This window comes from Apteryx mantelli, chromosome 19, assembly GCF_036417845.1.
Source record: "Apteryx mantelli isolate bAptMan1 chromosome 19, bAptMan1.hap1, whole genome shotgun sequence".
Lineage (NCBI taxonomy): Eukaryota > Metazoa > Chordata > Aves > Apterygiformes > Apterygidae > Apteryx > Apteryx mantelli.
Genome location: NC_089996.1, coordinates 12,408,967 through 12,425,905, shown reverse-complemented (window position 1 = coordinate 12,425,905; position 16,939 = coordinate 12,408,967). Strand labels below are relative to the sequence as shown.

Genomic DNA, 16,939 nt, shown 5'->3' with positions numbered 1-16,939 from the left:
AGGGTGCCTGCAATGTAAAGAAATGCACTCTTGGGTGGTGGGCAAAGGAAAAGACCGAGCTTCACTTCAGTCTCATTTAGACCCTGCATATTATTCATTCAGAGCTTGGCCTCATTCTTTCTGCTCTTGACCTTAAAGGTTCACTCCCTGCCTTCTAGGCTTTTAAAATAACTTGCTACTTATCTCATTTGAAATCTAAGCTCCTGAAGCAAAACCTTCAGTGATAATAATTGTCAGATAATTTTCAGTTCTCTAAATGGCTAGAAACTCTGGGATAACTGTGTTACTAGACCAGTTAGTAGTTTAACTGTATGCAAACTAAATCTATTCAAGAAGCAGGCTGAGAAGTAGAAAAAGTCATAGGAAATGGAGGAAAACAGGTTAATAGAAGTTTAGGACACAGTCCTAACATGACGACACCAAGGATGTTACAGTTTCTGCTAACTGGCAGGCAGAACCACTTGTGCTTAAAATTCTGCATGCTCGGAGATACGTAGGAATTAAGAGAATTGCAAAACCTGATTACCAGATTTGCAGCCAGAGAGTGTTCTGTTACATGGTGAATGTCGTGACCCTACCTGCAAAACTGCAGATGCAAATAATAATGCTTGCATCATGACGGATACTCCTGTAAGACCAGAAATCTGGTGGTGAAGAAGTCAAAAGATTAGGACTCTTTTGAGTAGCAAGAGTTGCCATTGGAGGATCTGGATTTTTAAATATGGTTTTGAAAATACGTCCCTATATGCATAATGCTCACTATCTCGTTGTGGAGCAGTGGGAAGAGATGCAGAAGTCTGGGGTTAAAGTGTGCTGCTGAATACTTCTGAGACAGAAGAACCTGACTGGTCATCTGGACCCATTTTCTGTTGCATAGCATTGTGCACACCCTTATGTTCTACAGACTGTGCGCTCATTGCCAAGGACTTGCCTTCTTCACCCAGTAATGTTGTTTTATAAGGCTCAACGTGTATCCTATGGACATGCTGCCTTGATTCCTCATACTTGCCTTTCCCATCTTCTGGAAGGCTGGATGCATGAGGTAAGAAAGTGCTCCGAGACCCATTGGCAGGAATCTTTATCTGCTCAGTGGAGGTAGGTTCTTGAGATAAATCTGTAGATCTCATGAGATGCTGAGTATACACGCCTTCAGACAGAGAGCCAGACTGTGTCTCACTGTGCACACGTAGCCAACGATGATGACGGCTGAAGTAGTTGTAATGCTGATGTTTCCCTAGCTTTTTTTTACCCAAAAAGCTCAATGGCTGCCTGGAGCTAGAGGACTTGTCGATGCCTTTTGATGTAAACCCTGACATTGTTAGATTGCTCATGTACTCTGTGCAATATTCAGCATTCGTATCAAAGGCACTACATTCTTTCAGGCCTTCTTTCAATGTTAGGCAAGGCTTCATGTCATGGACTTGGAGAACATCAGGTGCACTGCCACCTAGGCCACTGACTGCCTGCTGGGATATGTCATTTGAGGAAGAATATATCAAGTCTAATTCTTTGGGACTTAAAGCATCACTGGAATCATAGTCACTGTCAGTTGGAAGGAATACTTCAGAGCAGCCTTCTTCATCTGAGCAGGGCTGGGAATCTGAAAAGAGAACCGATTACTACTAACAAGACAAGCTCATTAGAGGAATTGCTTAAATGCCATTTATATATTTTTTCTTGACTTAGAATCATATCCACAATTCTGAAAATACATGTGCATTTTTTCTGTGAAAATTTCCATAAGCCTAGGAGACAGCAGCAAAGACAGTAATCAGGAAGGATTTGCAGATGTACTAGAGAGGTGGTGGTAAGAATTAGGAAAACCCAAAAGGATTCATGTATTGAAAGGAAAGCACAGGGAAGAATCTGAACTTGAATTGGGATTAAGTTTTGAAAGGATCTGTTTTCTTTTATCTTGTTTTCACCAAATTTTATAAAGGTAGGGATTTGGGAGGCAGAGAAGCTCTAATCCAGATTCTCCTTTCATTAAAGATGTCAGCCAGGTTACTCCAGACTCACACCTCTGTAACTGTGAATATGTTGCAACTGTATGTGTGTGGAAGAGGGCTGAGGCAAGGCATGGAGGTGGATAAGCAAAAACTCCCCACCAGGTGCATTATGTATGTTCAAATTCAAAACTGACACGCTTAATTCAAATGTGAACTTGATAATCAAAATTTGTGTTGGCACTGAAATCACTGTTGTCCTTTGGATACAGAAAGGTCAATAACATATTAAATAGTGTCATATATGACTGGAATGGACTGATGCTCCACTGCTGCCCTGGATAGTGTACATTAGATCCAAGGGAGAAAAACCCTACATTTTATGCAGTGCCAGCTATTCACTTTGACCTAGTGTAAATTACCATATAGCAGGGCAATAATGAATCAAGCCCATGCAGGGCAAGATAATGCTCTAGGTTACATGGTGCCAGAGCTAAGGCACAGAGGATTATTCTGCATTCATGGTATGTAATACAGGGAAAAATTTAGCTCAGGGAGAGGTGCTGAGAGAGAACACCACTGTGTAAAGGAGCAAATCAAAGCGTGTGACACCATAGTCTTTGGGTTTCTTTTAATCTAATCTAATCAGAGTAGATTTATGTGTTGTTCTTAACTGTAAAAAAATGCCACTTTGAAAAACAAATTATCATTACCAAAACGGTCATGGCAGTTGTTTAATGCAGCATCTGCTGCTTTTGTTTCTACCATTTCATTTACTTATTGCTTAAAGATAGACCAGCAGAATGATGTTTTACATTTTTCTCCAAAGTCCTTCCTCAGTTAGCAAATTACGTGTTACTGTTTCATTTACTTCCTCTTTATTTGATGTGATTAATTTCTTTCATTACTTTAATTTTGCAGCTGTTCGGAGAAGCAGTAATGGCCAATGAAGAGGGTACTTATTTGTGTAATTTTGTGTTTTAAAGGGCCTATCTAAACCACTGAGGACTCTGAGGTATGTAAAAATGACTGTTAAATCAAACTGGACTATCGACACTAAAATTTCTTCCATCAAAACAAAGGAAGAGGAGCATAAGAAAGAATTACTTCAAAGCAAAGGAACAGTCAATGGATGGAAAGAAAATGTCTGTAGTACTAGAGAAACAGAAGGTGACAAATGGTGACTGTGGAAAAGTATGACTTCCATCCTGGGCAAAATGTTAGCAATTCAAAGAAAAAGACACATGCACAGTAAGAAAGGGCCAATAGCTTTTGTTCAGTAACTCATCACCAATCTAGTAAAACTCTTTGAACATGTGGACAATGTAATACATAGGCACATTTGGATTTCTGAAGAGCTTTTGACAAGATTCTTCACCAAATGTTCTTAAGAAATGAAGCTGTAACTGAGATGAAAGGAAAGCTCCTTCCACAGATTAATAACAAATCGTTGGTGCAGAAAACAAATGGAGTAATAGTCAGCTTTCACTATGGATGGATTTTACTAATTCTGGAGGTCATGGAAGAATTAGTAGTAGGACCTGTCCTATCCAGCCTATTCATTAAATAATCTGGAATAGCAAGGCAACAAAGTTGGCTGATGATAAGCAAGTGTTCTGAGTAGTGGAAAGCAAAAAATGATTGTAAGGATTGTAGAGGGTTCTCAGGAAGAGAGATTAGCTAAATATTAGAGTAGCTAATGATTGGTAAAATGATTGGTAAAATACCTTGGCAGGCATGGGAAAAACCCCCACTCCTTTTATAAAATGAAGTTCAAGAATTGTTTTAATTAAAAGTGAGTTCAAAGATTTTCTTTGATAAACAAAATCTCTCTTACCACTCACAGCTTTTTTCCTCTGGCTTCTTGTCTCAGGTGAGGGGGGAGGTGAAGGAAGACAATCTAGATGTGACGATGTTGAACTGATTTTCTTTTGAGTCCGTTCTTCTGAAAGATTGACAAGCTTCTTTATGGGTAGGCCAGGGGCTGGCTGCTTGTATCTTGCATACTGCAGTGCTTCTGTGATCCACCTCATTTCCCGCCAGATCTCATCGATTTGCTTTGGAGGGAAAAAAAGTGGTAAAAAACTACAATTAATTCTGGACTATATTAATTCTATTAATTCTCCCTAACCCATAGAGGTTCTTATTAATAGGAGGGATGAATCCAGGCCTGAACTCTGACATTGATAGAAAAATGAAAATTGTTCTTTGACTGGAGGATAAACATCACCTCCAGGTTTTCTCCCTTATCATCATTTTTGGTCTGCATGCATTTCGTTAGTACTAATCTACCCTGGGGCAATTCTAAATCATGCCTGTTGATGGCAACAAGAGACAGGTGCCCAAATCAATAGCAGGATATGGCTTTAAGGATCTAGGCAGAGAGGAAAGATGCTGTTTAATGTGGATCTTGAGAGTCTTTTGATAATGGAACACTTTTAAGGTCTTCAAGCAATTCAAGGTCTTTGATGACTGAGTAAATGTTACCGCAACCAGTGAATGGGATGTAGCAGGGAGCACAATATTCTTCTGTTGCAGTATCCTTTCTAGAACTTCCCTTGAGTTTTGCTTCCTGCAGAAGCTACTGCATTTAAAGCACGACTGAGCCTTCACATTAATATTGCAGTGTTTAAGAGAAACTATTTCTCAGCTACACAAGCCACATTCTGCAAGAATGTAAAGGGAAAGAAGGGGGTCAGTAAAAGGATAGGCAAAAGTATGTGGTACTTGGCACAGTGAGTGTTATCAAATGGGGATATAGCAGAGGGATCAATGAAAAGGAGACTGTATATTGATACATTCTAAGACCGGTTCACTAGCACATTCTCTTAGCTGGAGATACTTTTTCAAGAAATGCATAATCCAGCTGTGGAACTTACCGTCAAAGGATACTGTAGATGCCAGAAACTTAGCCAGGGTAATTCTTGCTGGGCCCAGCTGGAGATAGTATAGCTGGCTAGATGAATCTCTAGCTTGACCTAGTAAGGCCATATTTATGTAAAGGTGAAATCCAGGCTCCAGAGAAGTCAGTGCAAGCCTTGCCATTGAGTTAATTTGGGCTAAGAATCTGCACCAATTAGAATAGCCAAGGGTTCAGGGATTCATTTCTAATCCTACTTTATTTCCAGACTTTGTAGCCCCATGAAGAAAATGCATTGGGTTGACTAGTTAGCAAACTCCTCAACTATTTGGTTTTGGAGACTTTGTATTTCCTTTCTGTAATCCTCCCCCAACCCCAAACAACTGCATGCAATTTATTAAAATGCAAAACCTATTGCTTTTCTCCCTGGTGTCATTCTACAGTGTCTCCTGGGATAATGGGCCAGTCATTTTTAATGAACTGTGGTTCTTATACAATTTAGGAACATTTGAAGCATTACGCTATATAAATTATAGCTTAACTGAGATTTTAGCTCCAGTGTCTGTAGGTTTCTTGTCTTGCTCTCTAAAATTCTGGTAAAGACGCTGAGTACCTTATCTGCTGGGGTTTTTTTAATCTTTACTTTTCAGTTGCCCTCTGACTCCTTTTCAGAGCTGCATTTATATAGACTCCTTTACTCTTTACAATGTTTGGTTTGTGTAGTGACTTCAACACTGTCTTAGATCTAGGATCACACAAATGCTCTTGCGGTTTTGTGGTCACCACTGAAGATTGCGGTATGCGGTGGGCTGAGATATTTTTGCCAATAGGTAGAATACAGCTGGTTTTCATTTGAGAGGAAACCTGACAAGGCTAATACACTGTCACAATAATTCAGCACAAAACACTGAAGTTTAAAATACTCTCCTATATTTTCCCAGCATACATAGGTGACCTGAACACTTTGGAGAAGAGGAACACAGAACTGCCTATGCAGTGTATGTGTATTAATAAAACATATATTTATTTTTGATGTGAAGGGTAACATTTTCCCAAATGCTCCTATACACTGGGAACAACTAGCTTTTCTGGGTGTGAGAATGGGAAGATGAGGAGGGAGAAGATGGTTGAAAGGTGGAAACACAGTGGAACATTCCCCTCTGGCCCCATGCAAGTTTCCAACAGCTCCAGTGTGGACAAGGCTAAAGGGATCTAAATTTAGAGCAAAGAGGAACAGAAATATTATCATCTGGTTCATAAATATGGAGGGTCACAAAAGCCATTAATGGGATACATGCTTGTCCTGGCCCCTATTCCAAGAGAAGGTCGCTTGAGTATTAACAATGTAGATCTGTAAACTGATCTGCGCCTCACTTGTAGAAAGACAGGTCAACCATATCCATCAATACACTATGCAAAGGCCATCAGTTTTATCAATAAATAATCAATCACCGAAATGGTTTGCAAAAGTACAGGCCTTGCTGCACTGCACAACGGGGTGTAGTTCAAAGATCCCTGAGATGAGCAGGTTAAGTCTTGGTCTGGGAACAGTACCGGAAGATTAGTGTGAGAGACAGAGGAAAAGCAAATTAGACAAGTGTGATAACATTTGTGGTCCTACTGCATCAGGGGAGTGAAACAGTATTTCTTCATTACCTACCAACTCTCTAAGGGCTAGCCTGCTATCTTTAACACAAAACTGCACTGTTCACTGTGATACTGTTAATGAAAATCGCCTCCATGACTGAATTTTCATTTACTTTTTTAATTGACATATTATCAGGGTGAAAAAATCTTTAATCCACTAAGATGGAGAAAAACTATTACCCAAATGAATGGCCATTAGCTTCCCTCACATAGATGGGAGGCAGTTTTACAAGCAGACTGACACATTTCTTTATAACAGTCTAGTATAACTGTCATTTGATTTTACCCATAAAAATCCTTGTATAAAAGCAACAACTAAGGAAATCATGTTCTGGGTTTTGAGTTTCATAAAAACAGAATTGCACTTCTGATACAACTGCTCTTTTTATGATGTCTGTGAATAATTCTCCATTTAGATTTCAAATTACAGCCCTATGCAATTTTTAAGAAAGCCACCTTAAAATCTCCTTGGAGTAGTCAAAAACAGACTATTACCTGTATGTAGTCTATAACTTGCTGGTGTCTTTGTTTGGCTGCAGCGACTTCACTGTCTGAAATTGCTTCCCTTAGGGACTGCTGGGTTTTCAGAGAGTCCAGCTCTATGACAGCAGAAAGGCGGCAATACAGGCTTATAAATTTTTCCTTGTAACAGCAAAAATGAACTGTGAAAAGACAAAATGCAAAGGAAACACTGTTATATTCTGGTCATGAAATATGAAATCCTTAGCTTTCAGAACACAAATTTTATTCAATATAATTACTAACACTCTGGATAGGTTACTTTAAGCTAGAAATAAATAATACAGGCTCTAATTCTTCTCTCATTTACACTGGTTTACTCTGTAACTTCCCTGGTTTCAAACAAATCATTTCTAGTTTATATCTAAGTGAGGGGATAATCAGGTCCTTAGTATGCAACTCCAGAGGCTATTTTGCCTTTGACAGCTTTAATCAGAAAGGCTGATATTAAGGCTTTTATAGTTCATTGTGCAATAGCAGGGTTCTTGTAACAGTGACAGTCTAAGAATATAAAAGAGGAAAGGTTTTCAGGAAGGGGTAATTTCTTTTATCAGGCAAGTAGTGATATGACTGGAAAATGGAACCCATCTTTTATTTTAATTGAGTGTTTCAGAAAGAAAGTATCATTCTGGAGGATGATAACTTTCTCTTGGGCTAGACTAACTTAAAATCAGTAACTCAAATGCAAGTGACTCAGCAGTAAAAGCATTTCTGGGATGTCACAATTTGGGTGAAACAATTAAAACTTTGTAGGTGTCAGTAATCACACACTGTCCCCTGACCTCTTATGCAGAAGGGCAAACAGAGGAAAGTCCGAACTGACCTCTTGCCTCATGTAATTTTTCAGGGTAGCACAGAGCTATCTGAGCTACCACTAAAAGAGCTAGTGCAGACAGCCGAGGCAGAACAGCTATGGTGTCACGGAGCTTCCCAAACGCGACTTTAGCTAGCCTCTCAAAGCTGTATTCTTCCAGAACCTGCATTTCCTCACGCAAAGCTTGCCAATCATCCCTACAAACTGCAGTACAGACATACCAAAACCTGCTGAGGGAGAACAGCTTTTCAGAAATACTCCCACATTCATTGGCACTTCAATAAATTCAAGCATACAGCACAATCTCGTTACAGCAGTGAATGGCAGCTGGCTTAATACTGCTGGATTGTGGGATGATATTTTTCAGGGTGTTTCAAGTGTAAATTGCATAAATTGTTCTTATGATAAATCTTAAAACATAAATAAAAATACATATCCTATCTGTTTCTCCTTTGCAAATAAATGATACCAAAAGTAAGAAATCCAACCACAGAAACATTATTAGCATAACAATAAAGGCCCAATCTGAACACAGAAATCCCACAAACGGGAGTGAAAGAAAGAATTCTACCTTCTGGCTTCCCAATGATGCCTAGATATTGCAGGGATCGAGTCTGAATAGTGTGTGGTCTTACAGTATATATGCCATATGTGGTGGACTCTTGAGTGAATTACAGCCGCGGTTTCAGCTTCAGTGCTGAAGTTTCTAGCCTTTGTGGTTTTAAGTCAGACCCTTTAATGTTACTTTAACAAATGTTACTTCAACATAGTCTTTTGTGGTTATGCAATTATATAGTTGGTAGCCACCAGCTAATGGGGAATGGAAGCTTCTAATATTTGAGATGTGAATCACAACCATTTTATAGAACGTCAGGGATACATATATAATAAGTCATACAGAAAATGTCACCTGCATTTGGTCAGATGATTGCTTACTTAAAAAAAAGTCAAAACTTAAAATTCAGCCTTCCTTACTGTTCTTTCCTCCATGAACTGCTTTCCCACTGCAGCAACACTGCTAAATAGAGAGGTCTGGGCCCAGGACGCTATTTTAGAAACTACCCTGTTGAATGTTTATCTGCACCACATCATCCCAATTCAGTGCCTACTGCTTTATCAGCTCAATGCAAACTGTGTCCCAGAGAAGAGAATGACTCCTGCCCAGGGCCCGTGTGCCACATAATGAGAGCTAAATAGTCTGCAAGACCTCTAGTGCAGAGATGACTTTCACCAGAGATGATACACTTCATGCATTAATTTGCACAGTGAATGCAGCAATCACCTCTCCTAGGGAGAAATAATATGCTTAATGCACAGAATCTAACTGTAGACCTTGAGGTTGCAGGTCAAGAAGATAGTAAACCTGGCTTTAGGGCACTACAGTCACATTAAGTGCCACAGACATGTGACCCAAAGCACTGAACTAACTCTGCTAGTTCAGTTATCTTAGTTTTCTTTCGAAGGGGTAACTTTACCCTGGCAGACTATACACCAGCTCACGCATTGTCTCTACCTCTCTTAATTTAACTAGCATGAAAACCTGAAGCTGTCATAGGCACCACTTTATGTGCTCTGGCTGATGTGACATAAACACAATTGTATGTTCCTGCCTGATCCAAATCAAATTTGTGCTGCTGAATGATGGCAGGTCACAGATCTACTGTGACTGCAGAAACACAGCCTTAGTGAGGCCCTCCATTATCATCCAGTCATCGTTCTCCTACATCAGTGACTCTGACGGCACTTTGCAATGATATATAGGAAACAGGATGGTGGTGGTAATGGTGTCACATAAACACTTGAGAGAGACATCACTGAGGACCCAGCTGCACTGGAGACCTACACTATAGTGGCTGCCTGTGTAGTGGCTCCATTGGTTCTGGCTCCTATCTCCTCCTCTCCTCCAAGGCAGAGGAAAGAAGTAAGATACCCAGTTGGGCAGGCCAGAAGGAAACAGCAGAGATTAATGTGTAAGGCTCAGAAGTCCCCTCACTTATCAGGTTCTTTCTAAAATGAACTATGAAGACTTTGTGTGCTGCTTTTATATGGAGCTTTTCTTTGCTCTGTGGACCCAACAGGAAGAAATGAGGAGTAAAGAACCTTGGAGCTAAAGCATCATCTCTTCTGCCTTATGATAAACAGCTGGAAAACCCTCCTTTTGGGAATTCCTACCTAGGCAGCAATGCAGTGGAACAGGAGAGCTGAATCTGCTCCAGCGCAGGATGTGCTCCCTAAAGAAGTGCATTCAAGTCTCAGTCCAGTGTTTTAGCCTTTCTCACTGTAACAGACTTTTCCTGCATCACAACAATAGGATTGAGTCTCCTGAATTATTTTCAGAAATTGAAAGAGATGACCCGGACCTGGGAAACTGCACTCAGACCTTTCACAAAGTTGTGAGCGTGCCGGACCTTGAGTAGGACTATCTGTAATCAGGAACTGCAAAAATTCTCCTCTACAAAACTGCTAATTATCCTTGTGACAATTTAAAGGGGTGTTTGAATCTGCTTTCACAGCTCTAACCTTGTTATCGTGTGTATAATTTTTGGTTCTGTTTTTTAAAGAGCATCATCTTCCAAATAAACTTAGACATATACTGGATAACTGTGGGCTTTTCTCTATGCTTTGCATTTCAATAACGATTGCTACAGTATATGCTTTAACTGCTCTGCTCCCTCTATAACTTGTACACAGTTATAGGTAGTGTTGTTGCCAAAGCCATCATGTGATTTATTGACTCTCCACTGGGACAAGGGGGAAAACAGATACAACTTTGTGATTTTATTATAAGGAGACTGGGTTAATATTTCTAGGTGAAGCAAGCTACTATACCGAGTTCAAACATCTGAAGAGGGAGGTTAAGAAATCCTGAGTGTGGGGTGTAAGGATTATTCTGTCCTGGGGCAGTGCAGACGTCGTCTGAGGCGGGGAGCAGGAGAAGAAAGGAGACATTGTGACCCAGTTCCAACACCTCCTGTGTATACAGACGGAAGTGCTTAGCCTGTAGAGGGACACGCGCGGGGGAAGAAATAGGAGAGAATTACAACATGGCACTTATATAAACAACACCCCAAATGATATAAAACATTAAAGAAAATTTGCACGACATCAAGCTCGGAATTTTTATAAAACATAAATATTTGGGGGGGGGCCCTAAATGTGGGTTCATGTCACTACATAAAATAAAGATTTAAAGCTGCAATGTTCCACATTAAAACAACACACACAGGCACAACCCCCCTGAAAACAACATTTATGTTTCTTATTAGGCAGAAAATGATCACATGCCATGTGCTTTTCAAGATTATGATTGCATAATTATGTGAAAACATGAAAATGGATTCAATTAAAAACCTTTAAGATTCAATTTAGGGTCGGTTAAGAGAAATATGCAACTCTCCCTCAACACAGCACCGAAAAGTTTTAACAAGTGCTGCAGCAAGAGAAAATGGCACACACAGGAGTTGGCCTGAGGCTGCTGTATAGCTGCTGTGTGCAGCAGTGCATTTTACTCTGTGTTTGCAAATGTCACTGTCCATGATTCCATTTACCACAATAATAATAAAAATACATAAATAAATCTGCTGAATCAAAAATTCAATTTATTAACCCGTAAGCTGGGTCCTGAGTCATCAAAAACATTTACAATTGTGTTTAACTGCAAAGTCACGTTTTTGCCTGTCTGTCATGCACAATGGATAGGCTAAAATGCTTGCCTAAACTGCAGCCTAATGAACAAACTGCACATTGATTTCAGTATTTTAGTCCCTAGCTTAAAAAAAGTAGGAGGCACAAAAGCTATGACCTCTAAGAAAATACACTGGCATAGAGATCTGTACACAGCCCTATTGAATTAGAGTGACTGACCACAAGGCAGCACACCATCTGTCTTAATTTTGGATTTACTTGAGTCTTACTTGGCTCTTCCCAGGCTAGAAGGTGCTGCACTGATGGATTCCTTTTACAAGTAAAGCCTAAACCTTTCAAAATCAAGAAATGTAGAAGCACATTAATTTATTTTAAGGCCACATCTTTCTAGCTGCACAAACAGACCTTGAAGAGAATATAAAGATGATTTACTTCTACTTTAAGCCCTCTTTCACTGGTAGACCAAAATACAATGGACTTTGTGTAAACAAGAAACAAATTCCTTAGCTTATTTCTTCGTGCATCTTTCACATCACTGATTATCCTCACTGACTTCTTTACTTATTCACATATGCATTTTTTGTACCTAAATTTAAAGCCAGAAGCCAGATACCTCTCCTACCCATAGCAATCTGGAGGCCTGGTACTATGTATTTTTAGAAGTGCTATGCTTACCTGTGTATAAAAGAATTGCAAAATGCTGTGTCTTCAGCAGGTCTTTTGTACAGCCTTGCTAGTACCTCCACTGAACAGTCAATTGCCCTGCTTCCCTGGGAAAATACCTATCTTTCTTTGCCAGCTGGGTATAAAGGTGCTCACAACCACTAGAGATGTGTGCAAAAAAGTGCTTGTTTGCACCTGCCTGAAGCTGCACAATATGCTGACAGACACAAAAATAGAAGCTAATTGAAAATTTGTCTCTTAATCCTTATATGTTCACATATCCAGGGAAAGAACTCTTCCTGGAGGTGTTCCCCCCCCACACACACACGCTTAGAGTAATTGGATACAAAACTTCTCTGCTTTTCTTCTCTTGCAACCTTACCATTTAATCCCTACTTGAAAGTTACACATTTTGTAGTTTCTAGTTGTGTTCCTAAGAATCAGTTTTTAAAAAGGTGATAAATACCACAAAGGAAAATACCTGATGTGGAGGTAGATTGATCTGTTTAAGGAGAGCTTTCACTGCCATCTGGAGCTCATACAAGAACAATTGAGTAGGGCAGTCTGAAGTATGATCCATACTTTCCACAGATTCTGAGCCAGAAAGTGTTTGGATCCATTCCCACTCATCTCTGTATGTTGAGTCAAGTTAAAATTAGAAATATAACAAAAGTTCAGTGCACAAGGAGGAATTCAGTGTATGTGCATTTGGGATCTGTTGATAGTTTAATCCTCATATAGCAAAACATTGTAAAATTGTGCAATCCCGATTGTTTGTGGTTAAAAATCCAACTTTGAAAAGTTTAATTTTTCTAGCATATGTACATCAGGCTGAACATTCCTTGCTAACATCTGAAGGTCCAACTGCCTTTGAAATTTCACTAAGGTTTTTCACTCCAGGTTTTCTTTTCCACATACTTTATTCCATATCTACCACAATCTTTTAAAAAGCATGCATTGGAAATGACAACAGTGACAATTACTGGGAAGTTCGTTTTCTGTTACAGACTCCCTGGTACCCACTGGAGCCAAAGAACTTCCTGTTTTGGTTTTCTTTTGCTAGACATTTACCCATTCTAGACCTGATAAACATGGGAATCATCTTTCTGGATCAAATTCTTAATTCACCCTGCCTATTATTCTGTCTTGAAAGGCTGCCAGCACCAAATGTTCCACAGAAAGTACAAGAAACCCCACTACAGGATGAATAATAGATGTGGGACAAATCTGCTCCGAAATAAAGATCTGATCTTAAACCTCAAGAATCAAAGATTGTTATAAGCTCTGAGGCATGAGGTTTTATATTCCTTCCAAAATTTTTGTTAGCATTAACTACTACACTCTGGATATCCTTGTTATCCATATAAATATTGAGTTCCTCTTTGAATCATGCAAAATTCTCAGCTGGTTGCTGAAACTGTGTGGGATTAAAAAGCACCAGAAAAAAAAAAAAAAGTGTTGTCCACCAGGCAAGGACTCAGCAGTGCAAATAAATGCACTTGCCCAATAAGACAAGGGAAGGAACAGACGAAGAACTTTCGTGGAAAAATGGCTTTTCCGGTACATAGCAGTTCCATAGCTGATAGCGTTTGTCTGAATACGTGTTTTCAGTTGCCATATGTTTGCTGTGGATTAGGGCTAGAAACCAGCTATTACACAAGAAAGTACACTGAAAAAACAGCAACATCCACATCCAGTGCTGAAAGAAAATCAACAGAAGGGGTGGAACTGAATTCACTGGAGGCTGAATAAGGGCTGCAGGCTATGATATTACCAACAGACACAGGGAAGATCACTATGACTGTGCAGAGCCCAGGATCAGCACTTGAGCAACCACAGCATACTATCCACAGAAACCAATGGCTTTGTATGTGTATGTTCTGGGGCCTTTAGAATTGCTGGAAATATGCAGGTGCACCTCTTTAGTTCAGCACTGATCTCTATAGTACACACCTGGGCCAAACTTTGCTGAAAGCTGTAGTTTTGCAATGGTAACTTGGCATTTGCTTTTTAATTTGACAAATTGTTTCAAAGTTAACACAAATGCTCTCTCTCTACATATATGTGTGTGTAAATACGTACATATTCACTTACTTGGAAACATTGCTGTTATCTCGGATTTTGACTTGACACAGGACATTAGGCAACTTCTGCAGTACAAGAACTTTGATTTGATCCACAGAGCTGCAGAGTTTAAGGTAACCCAAATACAAGCCAGGAGGGAGGCGTTGCTGACTTCGTTTGTGATAGGAAAGTATGTCCTGTTTTAAGAGAAACAGTCCTACATAAAAATCTCATTTTTTTTCCACATAAGCGGAAGAGTATGGGATCAAAAAGCAGCAAATGTTTTTACAGCCGTCTTTTTGTTTCAACAGTGTTCCCAATTCGCAAAGCATTTAAGCACATGCTTAAGCATATAAATAATCTCTGGTAGTTTGGATGCACTTGGACAACTTTCTACTGCCATACACAGATACTCAAAGTTCTCTGCGTCCTGCAGGAATTGGCCCTAAAAACCTGAGGTTTCACATTCTGTGAACTGTGCTATTTAAACTAGCTTAAATAACACTCATCTCTGTACTGTTGTCTGATCATTTCAGCAGTGAGCTGGGTCAGGGAACTGATTCAGCTGAAAACAACCCAGTAAAAGAAGCTGTTATTTTATTATGTTATTTTTTCAGCCAGATCAGTTCCCTGATTCACTTTGGTGTACAGCTACATAGATGGAGTAGAGCAGCACAGGGAAAAAGCTGTCTGCTGGGGAAGGCAGGAGAGAGGGGCTGCATAAGCCAGCACTGTCACCAAAGAAATGCATGTAGAGTCACAGCCTAGGTTTCTCAAAAAACTTGCTCTGTATCACTTGCTATCAACGGGGAAACCTCTATGAGCACAGGGGCTGTTGATTTGCAAAGTATAATTAATGGCTATGTTTTCAAAACAAACATCTTCATCAGCAAAAAGAGCTTGGAAAGAATTAATACTGATGGCATATTTGCTGAAGCCAGGAGACATTTCTAAGGCTATGTACAGCGATCCCCAAAGACTACCCTAAGAACGATGTCTGCTGCCATCCTTAGAAATGTGTGCCTTTGCAATGGGTGAGGATTAAGGCACCTGGCCTTATGCCTTTACTCTTGGAACCATCAAATTATCTGCCAATGCTATGCTTGGCTCTGACCAACGCAATTAGACCCTCATTTTCACAAGCACTTCATGAACAAAATATCCATTCCATGATTAAGCAAGTAATACAAGAAAGGGTGGGCATTAGATAGGAATGTGTAAACCATCAGGGGAACATTTTTTCCACTAGGATCTCTGTGGAAATCTGATCAGGCCTGTATTGTGCGTTTCCTAATATAAAACTTTTGCCCAGATTGACATTTTTCTACACCTTTAACACATTTTAATACAGTAAATCTAACATAGATCAGGTAAGTTTTATTGTCTTTTGGAAATTTTTTAATGTTCCGAAAACCTGGTAATGTGTATTTTGATTGCCTGTCAGTTTCCGGTATCAAAAGCACAGTCTCTGCAAGAAAATGCCTCTAATTCAAAAATTAGCCACAGCAGTCATCATCTAACTAAGGTGACTAAAGAAGAAACTAAGACAACAATATGTCTTGTATTATTTTCAGTAACTATGCAACTCATTAGTTTTAGAGATAAAAGAGACTGGCTAATGACACTTCATGAGAAACAAGTTGCTGTTACCTACAGAAAATATTTATTAATCTTATTGTGAACTATATAGATTCAAGATGAGAATATGGATACCCTGATTCTTGATGGTGCTGAAAACCTGTGACGCTCACTTTTTTAAGTGGGAAGTGGCTAAGCCTGTTCCAGGACCAATCCATTATTTTGGCATCATTCTAAACCTAAAGTCTGTGCAGCATGTTATGCAAAAATTAAATAAGAGATATGCTCAGTAAAGAATTCTTTAGCAACTAAACTGAGCTCCAAGAAAATCTGAACCACAAAGAACAAGTTGATGAAGTAGAATTGTATGGTTTTAAATCATACAAGGCTTAGTGTTCAAGGCTGGATGGAAAAATCTTACAGAGTGTAGAAATTGTAAGCATCTGTATAGGTGCTTAAGAACATCCTAGAGAATTTTAAAGGGTTTTATATCCCTTCCTAAAGAATTCTATTGCGTGGTTTCCCGAAACTGATAGAAATTGCACCGTTCTCTACTAGAACTTAAAAGCAATTTCTTTAGAATCTTATGAATATTTTACATAATAAGGATCTGATCCTAGCCCCATTGGAAGTAATATAAGTCTTTGCTCTTAATGGGAGCCTTGCCATTGATTTTATTGGGCACTGGATTAAGGCCTAAAATTCTACAAGACTCTTCCAAAAATCAGTGCTCTGGCATATGTCTTAAAAAAGCAAACAACATAGAGTAAGAGAAGCAAAGCACTACCTGGATAGTTATAAGCAAGATGTCTAATGCTGTTGGCTCCTCTGGAGTTGAAAGGGATTTCCTCTGGCTTTGTAGTTTGGATATCTGCATCCATTTGCCATTAAAATATGAATAAAGACTCTCCACTTCTCTTATAGTAACTATCAGTATATTGCCATGTCGATCCTTGATTGGCTCATAATAAACTCTGCCTAAGTTGTGAGTTCCCAGCAAATTCTAGAAAACAAGCAAATTATAAAATCAAAATGTTATTTAGAGCATACCAGGAGGGCAATATTTTTTGAAACTTAGCTCTGTGCTTACTGAAATCAGAATGAGCTTTCTTGTTGACTTCAACAAAAGCTAAACACACAGCATTTCTCAAACCCTTGCTCTACGGTCACATCATTCAGTGGCAATAGAAGAAATTTTGCCCC

At 39.4% G+C, this 16,939-nt stretch overlaps 1 protein-coding gene across 1 annotated transcript in view; it reads right to left on the bottom strand.

Moving 5' to 3' along the window:
* Positions 1 to 803: 803 nt before the first annotated feature.
* The window catches only part of ANKFN1 (ankyrin repeat and fibronectin type III domain containing 1), a 66,359-nt gene continuing 50,223 nt past the window's right edge, over positions 804 to 16,939 (bottom strand). The window contains exons 11-17 of the mRNA XM_067308403.1: positions 16,524 to 16,739; positions 14,189 to 14,355; positions 12,576 to 12,726; positions 10,616 to 10,784; positions 6,949 to 7,115; positions 3,784 to 4,003; positions 804 to 1,600 (exon numbers count right to left, since the gene is read on the bottom strand). Coding sequence (XP_067164504.1) covers positions 804 to 1,600; positions 3,784 to 4,003; positions 6,949 to 7,115; positions 10,616 to 10,784; positions 12,576 to 12,726; positions 14,189 to 14,355; positions 16,524 to 16,739 — 1,887 coding nt within the window. The remainder of the gene's footprint in view (positions 1,601 to 3,783; positions 4,004 to 6,948; positions 7,116 to 10,615; positions 10,785 to 12,575; positions 12,727 to 14,188; positions 14,356 to 16,523; positions 16,740 to 16,939) is intronic.